A 12,317-nucleotide genomic window follows, 5' to 3' on the forward strand; every position below is an offset into this window, starting at 1 on the left:
ACTTAATTGCCAAGAGTTCCCTGTCATAGTTTGTCTTAATGGATGATAGTTTTTTTTTTAGAACAGTATGTATACGGATGCCATTTACTGGGAGATAAACCCCGTGGCTCCAACTTAATCCATGGTGTTCCCACAACATCCACTCATTTTTTAAGGCAACCTATGGAGTTTCATTCTAAGAACAAACCTTCATAGGTTACTCCTAGTCAGGCTGTGCGCTGTGTGACCCAGTGTCTATCACACCCCCCATTACTAACCAAGTAATCAAAAAAGAAAACCACACACACAGAAAAAAATACTTTATTTGAATAAAGACTTTCCCACACCATCCCTTCTTTACCAATTTATTATCAAAAATGTTCCCACATAGCTTCTCTGATGTAGTCCATGTTCCTCGCATCCAGCTCTAGTGTCCGTGAACAGCAAAGTAATGTACTGCTATTCATAGGTGCCGGGTGATGAGGACAACTCTCATCAGAGCCTCTGGCTCCCGATAAATGCGGTGTTGAGCCAGCAGCTCTCATGAGTTGTCGCCATTACCCGGTGTCTGTAAATAGCAGTACTTTAGGCTGTGTTCACACATTTGCGTTCTTTTCGCTTTTTTTAAGTGTTTTTTCCGCAATTTTTGTGCACATGATGCGTTTTTTCTGCAAAAAAAACCGCAGCATGTTCATTAATTTTGCGGAAAAATCCGCATTTTCAACTAAAAAAGTGAATAAACCACGCAAAAGATGCACAAAAAAGCGACAAAAGCGTGAAAAATAAAAATGCGGATTTCCTGGGATCCTTTTGCTCAGGAAAATTCTGCTTTTGTGTGCACATAGCTGCTATTCACAGAGGCTGGAGACATCGGGGAACTTTGTAAGTACATTTTTTCACATGTTTGAAGCAAAGTTGTTTATCAACAATTTTGGACAAGTGCCAACAATTTTGTCTTGCCCGTTTTTGAGGGTTTTGCGTGAAATTATGTCCATTTTGCCTTTTTTCCCGTGGTTTAAATACACACAGAGAAAATAAAATGTGTATAACCAAACGTGTAATTGCAAAATTTTTCTGGAGAAATACTTCATTTTCAGAAACAATTTCAAGGGTGCCAATACTTTCGGCCATGACTGTATATGATCTACCAATGTCCTATGATTGTGATGCCTACTTTTTTCTTTGTCCGATTCTCCTGAGGTCCTGAGGTGACAAACAGTTGAAATATGTTGCTCCTCGTTACACATGTGACTTAAATAGGAGTGTCTGAGCAAAGGGTCTGAATAAATAAATTTGCATAAATTTCTACATTTCTATTTTTTTCAGACAAGATGGGGTGCTGAGTGCACATTAATGAGAAAAAATAACTTTTTTTGAATTTACCAAATGGCTGCAATGAAACAAAGAATGAAAAATTTAAAAGGGTCTGAATACTTTTCATACCCACTGTAGATAGATCTAGATAACCTTGCACACAGTTTTTGAAGGCAGTCGGCAGGGAAGTTTATCGCTTTTACAATATGTCATTCTGAAAAGAAAAAAATTGTTGTGGGCATTCTTGCTTTTGAAAGGGCAAAAGTAAACTATAAAGCTATTTAAATAACACAAAATTCTATTTGCAAAATATTTTCAATCACAGAACCAGTTGAGAAGAAAGCTGAGTTTGTGGAGATCACCACCCCATTTCTTAACTTTCGAATGAATCCACTCTCTGTACCGTCCGAAGGGTACGTGCAAAACTTTGTCTTCTTGTCGCATTGTCAAAACCTAAACTATATGCCGTGATTTCTCTCCTTCTATTCATTCTACGTGTTATTACGCAGTGTTCTAAACATATGTTTTCCCATGTCGTGTCGTATTATATAAACTAACTGTACATGTAGTAAGGCCAACAAATCACATTATTCTTTTGAGAAATGTTATTTAAGAACTGTGAGATTCAGCATGTCAGTCTATTTGGGTAAACTTTGTAATATTTTTTGAATGGTGCCCTAAATTACATAATATACTTAAAGCAAAACCATCGTCTTAATTTTTATTTCATAAATTAAAAGTTCACGTGAAAATAAAAAAACTTTGTAATATATATTATTAGAAAAATGTGCTTCTTTTGCTGCCAAAATATAGGCGGAAGGAAGGAGGAGCTACAGGCAGAGCTCCTTCCTCCTCCTCCTCTTCCTCCCGTTTACATAGAATCTCATCAGTAGCCGCTGCCATCACCTATCTCAGTAATGGGAGAGTCTATCTTTACTGAATGCTGATTATACATCAGAATTGAGAATTTTGTTAATGACTGATCAATTTTGGCAGAGAAAGAAGCAAATTTGTCTAAGATATATTACAAAGGAGCTTATTTTTATGTGTACTATCACTTTATGAAATAAAAATTTAAAATGATGATTAAGCTTTAAGTTTTATGAAAATCAACATATTGAAGCCGTCTGTCACCTTCAAAATGGACACAACTTATGTCCATAAAAATTCACTATTTCCCTCTAAAATACAGAGTTTTGCTCCATTATTGCAGCCATGTATATTTTATGGCATCACTTAGTGGGTCCGACCTCTGGGAATCCACCGATGCCACAATTTTCACTGAACGGCAGCACTCTCGCAGCTGACCTCATTCACTTTAATGGAGCTACACTGGAGAGAGGTAATTGAGAACGTGCAGATGAAAAGCTGGGAAGCAGCCCCCCCGGCCCCTTCATTCTTAGGATCAGTGGGGATCTCAAAGGTCAAGCAATATTACTTAAATAGCACTATTAATTCCACAGCTCTTTCTAGAAATCGTTATCACTGTCCCCATCGGGACTCACCATCTAAATTCCCTATCAGTATGTCTCTGGATATCATATACTAGCCATATGCCATCGCTTAATGAAATGTGAATATCCCCTGGATGTGTGTATGAGCTTCTTTACCTTAGTATAAACCTCATACCTGTTTTTTTTCCTTTGTAATTCACGATTTAGACAAATCGTAAGTACAACCTCAAGAAGTAGTTCTCTCGTGACATCAAGCTTAGCATCTGTTGATGAAGCAGAAGAGATGACCCAGAAAAGTAACACAGATATCAAAGAACATTTTGGAATGAATGCTGGAAGGGAAACTTGGGTAATAATAATTTTCCTAAAATAAATATTTTGAATTTTTAAAGAAGACATGTGCAAATCACAGTAAAAAATGTGAAAATAATTTGATTGTATATATGCCTCCCATATACGGTAATACTAAAGCATGGTTTTCTAGGATCAGAGAAGAGAGGTTCTTTTTTCCAGAACCACTGCCGCTTGCTCGTAGCCTGTGCCCGGTATTGCAGGTCATTTAAAAGCACTATTACAAAGAGAGGCAATGGTATTGATAGAAAGTAGTGATGAGCGAGTATACTCATTACTCGAGATTTCCCGAACATGCTTGGGTGATCTCCGAGTATTTGGGCATGCTCGGAGATTTAGTTTCCGTTGCCTTAGCTGCATGATTTGCAGCAGCTAGCCAGCCTGAATACATGTGGGAGTTGCCTGTTTGTTTGGAAATCCCCACATGTATTCAGGCTGTCTAGCAGCCGCAAATCATGCAGCTAAGGAGCTAAGGCGACAGAAACTAAATCTCCAAGCACATCCAAATACTCGGAGACCACCCGAGCATGCTCGGGAAATCTTGAGTAAGGAGTATACTTGCTCATCACTAATAGAAATCAGATCTAATATATATTTCCTATCATCTTTATGGTGTAACTTCTTACTTTTTATTGACTCTTGCTTTGTTAACAGCACAAATAAATCTCCAGGTTTGGAAAGCACTTGTCTATAAAATGAATGTATATCACATGTACATATAAGACTAACTGTGTATTTGTCATCACTTCAATATCTGTTTTGCTACTAATACTGTTTAGTGTTGTATTGTGGTTATTACTTTATTTCTGCTTTGTTGGGTAATGCAATGTAAACCTCACCTCACTTTTCTTCTTCTCTGATACTACTCAAGTCCTGCTATTTCTTTTCACATGATGATTTTTATGGTAAAGTTTGAATCTACTGTCTCTGACACTCACTTGCACAGAGTTTGAATGGGCAGGAAGGGCAAAATATGGTAATCCTGGGGTTGACGTAGTTCAATGGTGAGTGTGTTGCAAGTTTGAAGCTTTAAATTATTAATTATTTATTTGTCTCTTAGAATATGCACCCCGAGTGTAAATTCATGTTTTGTCAAATAAAATTTTTAAAAAAGGGCCCAATACATCAAAGCTTTTACGTCAGAATTCTTGTGAAACTACTCTGAAAAGTCACCAACTTTTGGTTTAACGTTGGACTGCACCTACATTTTGCGACTTTCTCATAGTTGCTCTTCTTCATTAATCAGGACCGACTTGATGAATTGTACCCATATTATTTATGCTGTTTCTTAAAAAAGTTGTCCAGGACTATTGTATTCTTTTTACTATTGGCCTAAAACCTAACAGGTAGGTCATTTTTAACAGAGACAATTACTTGTGCCGGCTCAAAGCAGTCCTGTCGACGCTTCAGCTGTTCCTTGTCAATAGAGCAGCTCTTCCTCTTTCGGGCTGCTCTGTCGATGGGGCATGAGGGGCAACATCATACTGATTGAGAGCTGGCTCTTTGCAGTTAAGCAGCAGGGAGCTGGGTGTCAGTCAGTATAACGTCGACAGTGACACCCCGTCAGTAGAGCAGTGTGGATGAGAAGTTGCTACTCTGTCTATGAGATATCAGTGCTAGTAGATATCAGCGCCGGCACAACAGGCAGGTATGTAGCCACGACCTGCCTGTTAGTTCTTGAGCCCATAGTAAAAAAAGAAAAATATATAGTCCTGGATAATCCCATTAACCTTATTAATTTGTTTTGAAACTGACAAGTGGCTCTTGTACTTCATTTTGTCACATATAAAATAAACACAAGAACTGAAGGTCAGATGTATTTGATAATTAATAGTGAAAAAAACTTTGATCTTATGAAATACTAACATGGAAACTGGATGGGAGGATTTTTATCATGCTACTGAATTTTCATTAAATGAAGTTGCTGAACTGATACACAATTTGTTTTTAAACTAAGTAAGAAGAGACTTAAATTACTGAAGTTGCTTACTTTCTCCCTGCTGATATGAGCTGCAGAAGCAGACAGATACATAAATTTATAGAGCTAAAATAACTTAAAGGGGGTTATCCAGGGAACTATTCTGATTGCCGTATGTGGAGTCGGGAAGGAATTTTTTTTTCCCCCAATGTGGAGCTTAGTGTTTGCCTCATGGTTTTTTTTGCCTTCCTCTGGATCAACATGTTAGGCTATGGGTTGAACTAGATGGACTTAAAGTCTCCCTTCAACTTTAAATACTATGTTACTACACAGACATTCCATATCTCAATAACCATAGTTCTATCACATAAAACACGCAAAATAGCAGCTATACTCTCCTCTGGTGTGCTCATCATTCCAGCAATGGCGTCTGCTCTCCTTGGGAGATGAGAGCACTGCAGCCAATCAGCAGCCACTTCCCTTTCACTTACTTTAGAAAAAACTGACACCTGGAAAAATTGAGAGCTGCTTCTGGTCTCTGACTGCTTCCGGGTGTCAGTTTTGTCTGAACAAAGTGATCGGGAAATGGCTGCTGATTGGCTGCAGGGCTTGCATTACATAATAATGTCACATGAGCCCCGTGAGCAGGCTCCAACATTGCTTAAACGACACCTGCATCAGAGGCAAGTATAGCTGTTATTATTTTTCATGGGGGAACTGTGGTGATTGATAAGGGGTTGTCCAAGTAGCGGACAACCCTTTTAATTATCTTACCCTAGCAGTGTTTTTAACCCCTTAGTGACAGAGCCAATTTGGTACTTAATGACCAAGCCAATTTTTACAATTCTGACCTCTGTCACTTTGAGGTAATAGCTTTGGAACGCTTCAACAGATCCCACTGATTCTGAGATTGTTGTTTTGTATTTCAAGTCAGTGGTAAAATTTCTTCGATATGACTTGCATTTATTTTTTAAAAAAATGGAAATTTGGCAAAAAGTTTGATAATTTTGCAATTTTCAAACTTTTAATTTTTTTGCCCTTAAATCAGAGAGTCATATCGCACAAAATAGTTAATAAATAACATTTTCCACATGTCTACTTTACAACATCACAATTTTGGAAACATTATTTTTTTTTTGTTAGGACATTATAAAGGTGAAAAGTTGACCAGCGATTTCTTATTTTTCCAACAAAATTTACAAAACCATTTTTTTTGGGACCACCTCACATTTGAAGCGAATTTAGGGGGTCAATATGACAGAAAATACCCAAAAGTGTCACCATTCTAAAAACTACACCCCTCAAGATGCCGAAAAGGTGCTTCATAAGAACTAAAGCAATGTGGAAGGAAAAAATGAACATTTTACTTTTTCACAAAAATTTACTTTGGAACCAAACTTTTTCATTTTCACAAGGGAAATGAATGACGTAATTTGTTGTGCAATTTCTCCTGAGTGCGCCGATACCCCGTATGTCGGGGAAAGCCACTGTTTGGGCGCATGGCAATGCACAGAAGGGAGGGAGCACTGTTTGACTTTTTGAACTTAAAATTGTCTGGAATCAGTGTTGAGCGCCAAGTCGCGTTTGGAGACCCCCTGATGTACCTAAACAGTGGAAACCCCCCAATTCTAACTCCAGCCCTAAAACAGCCCTAATCCCTACCCTAACACCAACACACCCTAACTACAACTGTAACCCCAACACCACAACCCTAACCCCAGCACAACCCTAATCCCAACCCTAATCTTAGCCCCAACCCTAACTATAACCCCAATTATAACCCTAACCCTAGCTATAACCCCAACCCTAACCTTAGCTCTAACATTAGCCCCAACCATAACCCTAATGGAAAATTGGATATAAATACTTTTTTTTATTTTATTATTTTTACCTAACGAAAGGGGTGATAAAGGGGGATTGATTTACTATTTTTTTTATTTTAATCACTGTGATAGGGTGTATTACAATGGCCAAAATGAACTAATTGAAAAATTTCCTATTGTTGCCGGGTGCTGGATGGCAGATGTTAGCGGGTGCAGTGCGCATGCGCCCACCATTTTCTTCCCGAAAGAAGATGCCGACAGCTGGAGGACATCACCGGGGATGCAGGAGGATCCAGGGACATTAGAGGTACAGGGGGACCCCATTTCTCTCTCCTCTGTTTTGCTAGATCACATCCGAGGAGGGAGAAATTAAATGGGAAATCTGGCTTAAGGTGTTCGTTTTTTTTCTGACCCAAATCATGTTCTCTGGGGTCTAAGCTGCCGAACCCCCAGAGAAAATCTGATGCTAGGGGTGCTCTACACTTATTTCTCAACACCATTAAAAAGCGGCGCTGAGGAATAATTACCCTTAACCGCCGCCGTTAAAAGGCGTATCGACAGTCGTTAAGGGGTTAAGGCAATTTGTTTTCTAATAAAATCTTGATTTGGTTATAGCAATATTGGCACAGCAGTCTGCAACACTCCACCTGTTGTGGGAATACGTTTACCAGCCTGCTGGAAGTAGTACTTTCACAACAGCTGACAATCGTCACAACTTCATGTTATAAAGAGCATTGTGAAAATTTGAATTTCAGAATGGCACAAAATTATAACAAGTCAAGAAAATTGATCTTTGAAGAGAAGAGCTGCACACAAATATATAAATGTTTTATCTGATGTAAATCTACTGTCACGGTTCCACATCTCAGTGTGTCTGGGATGCAGTTGCTGACATCTCAGCCGTCCAATCTGGTACAGGGGTTTGCTGAAGCTGTCAGTACTTTGATTAACAGCTCAGTCATTCAGTCTGGTGCAGGGGTATGCTGAGCTGTCGGTGTGTTGATTGACAGCTCTGCCGTCCAACGTGAGCCTGGGAACTGCTGGCTGTTTCCAGGTGTTTATTGTCCCAGGTGATTGCCCGGCTATTTAACTGGGCTGTTTCTCCCAAACCTCTACCTGATGTACATTCAGCTACTGTCACTTGTATTCTGTTTGTTGATCTTCCGTTGCCTGACCTTAGACCTCATTCTGACCATCCATCTGTTTAACTGCTTCGATCTGCTATCTCCTTCTATTCTGAACTCGGAACGTTACCTGACTATGCCTTTGGCTTTTCTTTCTGTTTATGACGTACCCTCATGGCTTCTGACCTTCGACTACTTGACTATCCCATCTCATGGCTTGTCCATGAGAGGTGACTCAGTGTCACATCTATCAGTTTTCTCAATGCTAAACACTGTACATCCTGGCCCACATAACTGGCTGGCAGCTTTCTGTGTACCTGTGCATATGCAGTAAACTGCCAATCAATGGTATGGGCATGGTTATGCAGAGCTCATGTGAATTTTTAAAGTATACAAGATACAGCCCAGTGAGTGACCTATTGTTGGAATCGAGGTCTCTGTCTCAACCTTATGCTGCTCTCAGATTAGGTGTAAAAAAAAAAAAAAAACTGCTGACAGATTCCCTTAACAGCAAAGTAAAGTTTTTATTTTTCACAATAAATTAGCTTTAACTACACTGATAAAAAAAACATTTAATATGAATTCTAAGCTGCAGTATGTAGAATAGAAATCTACTAGTCAGAGCAAATAATATGCAGGTCTCCTCTAATTCTGTATACGTCACTTATATCCTAGGAATAATGTGCCCAGACAAGCATCTTTCATCATTAATGCTATTCAGACATTCATCATTACTATTCTGCAACATACACTACAACCTTGAGCTGTCATTGAGTCAGAATGTTACTTGCAAGATAGCTTTGTGTTTCCCTGCATGAAGAGGATATACCATATATTTTTTTTATGTTTTTTAAAATGGAAATTTGTAGTTTGAATCTTAGTGCCTGGTCGAATTAGAGATGACTCATGTGCTGCTTGAATTTTATGACTCATATGTGATGACACTTTGTTTTGTAAATGACAAGCTGCGCTTGCTACTTCGTTGTGTCACATATTAATTTAACATGAGAGCTAAAGACGGTATCCCAAAATTGTTCTTTTCTTTTACATCACTGAAGGCTAGATTAATTTGATAATTAATGAAAAAATAACTTTGATTTTATTAAATACTCGCAGGCAAGCTGGAAGGGAAAATTTTTTGCTTCCATTGCGTTTCATTAAATTAATTAAATTGCTGAATTGATATAGAATTTAATTGTATAGAATTAAATATGAATGCATAAATTATAATTTTTAGTTTACTAAAGAATGAGTAAATTACAACATATACATTAACAATGTATTTTTTTCTAACAATAAATACTAGTAAGACATATTGTGAAAACTACTCTATATGTGTGTTTCTAGCATGAGATGCTTCCTTTAGATCAGAGACCCGATAGCGATCTCCAGACCTGAGAGACTTCCTGTCATGCACAGTGATGACCAGGATGTATCTCAGGTCAGTGTAAAATACATGCAGCGCTGACAGCTTCTATAGCACTGTCATGATCCATTTTTTGGATCTGTCAGATCTGGATCTCCTCATATCTAAACCTTTTTTCCTTTTCGGTCATCGGGGTTAATATGAGTTTTTGACCCCGTTGGCCACTTACTGCATGTGATTAATTATTTATGCAGGTGATGACTTCTCCCCCTCCTTCCTATAAAAGGAGTGCAGGTGCTGGAGATCGCTGTTGGTTATACACTTGCTCTTGGGAGACAAACCAAGCTGGAGTTCAGGAGCTGAGTTCTGTGGTGCTTCAGTTGTTTGCTGTTGCCAAGTGGCTATCTCTGCTGTCCAGGAGCATTGCAGCAGAGCAAGCCAAGTTTTATTTTACCCTGTCTGTTGTATCTTTCTTTTGAGTTTGTTGTGTAGTACAGTTTTTCCCAGTCTCACCTCCTGGGGAGGAGGTTGGGAGTTTAGCTTAGGGCTAAACAGGAGACAGGGACAGGTCGGGGACTTGGGCCTCACTACCTTTAAGTGTACCCCCAAGTTAAAGAAAAACAGGGCATCCCCTTAGCTTGAGGGGCAGTTCAGGGGTCCCGGTTCCACATCACCTGTCTTCCCCTTAGTGCCCTGTGACAAGCACGCAGATCTGCATGCTATAGAAGTGATCAGCCTGCACAAAATGATTGTCCCATAGTGGGACAAAGTGTAAAACATAGAATTAAATATTTTTTTTTTTTTTTAAATAACTAAAAATATTTAAAAAAATAAAAAAATCTATATTTATTATCAATAAATTAATATTTGATTGAAAAACGTCTAAACAATGAAAGTACACATTTGGGATCCATAACGACCCGACCTATAAAACTGCCCCCAAGTTAGCCCTTTTAGTGAACCCCATAAAAAAGCAAAAAACAATGCTTTATTATCATACCGACAAATAAAAAGTAGAATAACCCGCGATCAAAAAGATGGATATAAATAAACATGGTACCGCGGAAAGCATCATCTTGTCTCGCAAAAAAACGAGCCGCCATACAGATCCAACACTGGAAAAATAAAAAAGTTGTAGCTCTCAGAATGAAACGGTGCAAAAATAATAATTTTTTATATAAAATAGTTTTTATTGTATAAAAGCGCCAAAACATAAAAAAAGATATAAATGAGGTATCGCTGTAATCATACTGACCCGACGAATAAAACTGCTTTATCAATTTTATCACACGCAGAACAGTATAAATGCCCCCCACCCCCAAAAGAAATTCATGAATTGCTGGTTTTCTTCTTTCTGCCTCCCAAAAATTGTAATAAAAAACGATCAAAGAAATGTCATGTGCCCAAAAATTATACCAATAAAAACGTCAGCTTGTCCCGCAAAAAATAAGACCTCACATGACTCTGTGGGCCAAAATATGGAAAAATTATAGCTCTCAAAATGTGGTGATGTAAAAACTTTTTTTTTGCAATTAAGGCTATGTGCCCACGTTGCGTGTTAAAACGCACACTGAAAACCAGACTCCTTCCCAGAAATCGCGCGTTTTTTTCCTCGCGATTTCACTGCGATTTTACCGCGATTCTGTTCGCGATTTTGCCACGATTTTCTCAAGCACTTTCCAAGCGATTTGAAGCATCGCTTGGAAAGTGATTGACAGGTTGGTCACACTCGTCAAACATAGTGTTTGACAAGTGTGAGCAGCTTTTTACTATTGAGGCCGCCTATGCGGCCTCAATAGTAAAAGTGATAAAAAAATAAAAAATCGGGGTATATTTACCTTCCGACGTCCCGTGCTGCCATCCTGGGCCTCAGCGTTTCCAGTAATGCCTTGCGAGACCTGTGATGACGTTTTTCTCGCGTTACTATAGCGATCTCGCGAGACCACGTCATCACAGGACCTTGCCGCAAGGCATTACTGGGAACGCTTAGGCCGGGAATGCAGCCCGGGACGTCGGAAGGTAAATATATCCTGATTTTTTTATTTTTTATTCTTTTTTTTTTAACAGGGGTATGGTACCCAGGGCCTGGAGGACTGTCTCCTCTCCTCCACACTGTGGGTACCAACCGCACATGAGACGCTTAACTTCCCGCATGGTGGGCATAGCCACATGCGGGAAGTAAGCGATTCTCATGCATTCCTATGGGTGCGGAATTGCGGCAATTCTTTGCGATTCTGCACAAAAGAATGATCATGCTGCGATTTTTTCCGCGATGCGATTCCGCCGCGGAAAAAAGCGCAGCATTAGCACAGCATGTGTGGAATGCCATAGGAATGCATGGGGGGCGTTCTGTACACGATTTTTAAACGTTTTCTTGCCGAAAATCGCGGCAAAAAAAGCTTAAAAATCGCATCGTGGCCACACAGCCTAAAGGCGTCTTTTAGTGTGTGACAGATGCCAAACATAAAAACCCGCTATAACGCCTCTTTCACACATCCTTATATTTCGGGTACTGGAGATGTCAGTGTCTGTGTGTGTAATACTTGCGGCACACGTGTGGAATGTGTGTGCCGCATCAGTACCACACAGACGGGTGCCAGGGAAGAAGAGTTGCAGTAAGCACTGTTCCCCTGCGCCGGGTGCTGAACACGGCTCTTGTCATTCTCCCTTGCTTTTTAACGGCGCTGAGGTTCAATGTTATAGCGCCCCCCAGCATCGGAATTTCTCCGGGGGTCTCAGTTGCCGGTGGTAGCCGATTCCCCAGAGAACATGATTCAGGTTGGTTTTTACCAACCCCGGTGTTGCAATCACTGTTATTATCGGTATAACGACGACCGCAAAAAAGTTTGATTTTCCATTTAATTTCTCTCTCTTCTGATGTGATCGCACATCAGGGGAGATAGAAATAGGGTCCCTCCGTTGTCCCTGCAGGCCCCTCTGAAGTCCCCCAGGCCGCCGTCTACGTCTTCTGGGAGAAAATGGCAGGCG

General features: G+C 39.6%; 1 protein-coding gene across 1 annotated transcript in view; it reads left to right on the forward strand.

Moving 5' to 3' along the window:
- The window catches only part of ADGB (androglobin), a 463,044-nt gene that overhangs the window by 168,495 nt on the left and 282,232 nt on the right, over positions 1-12,317 (forward strand). Inside the window, exons 12-13 of the mRNA XM_073557676.1 lie at positions 1,619-1,706; positions 2,955-3,096. Of these exons, the coding sequence (XP_073413777.1) occupies positions 1,619-1,706; positions 2,955-3,096 (230 nt within the window). The remainder of the gene's footprint in view (positions 1-1,618; positions 1,707-2,954; positions 3,097-12,317) is intronic.

Source organism: Dendrobates tinctorius, unplaced genomic scaffold (assembly GCF_039654945.1).
Source record: "Dendrobates tinctorius isolate UK_male_01 unplaced genomic scaffold, ASM3965494v1 ptg000250l, whole genome shotgun sequence".
Lineage (NCBI taxonomy): Eukaryota > Metazoa > Chordata > Amphibia > Anura > Dendrobatidae > Dendrobates > Dendrobates tinctorius.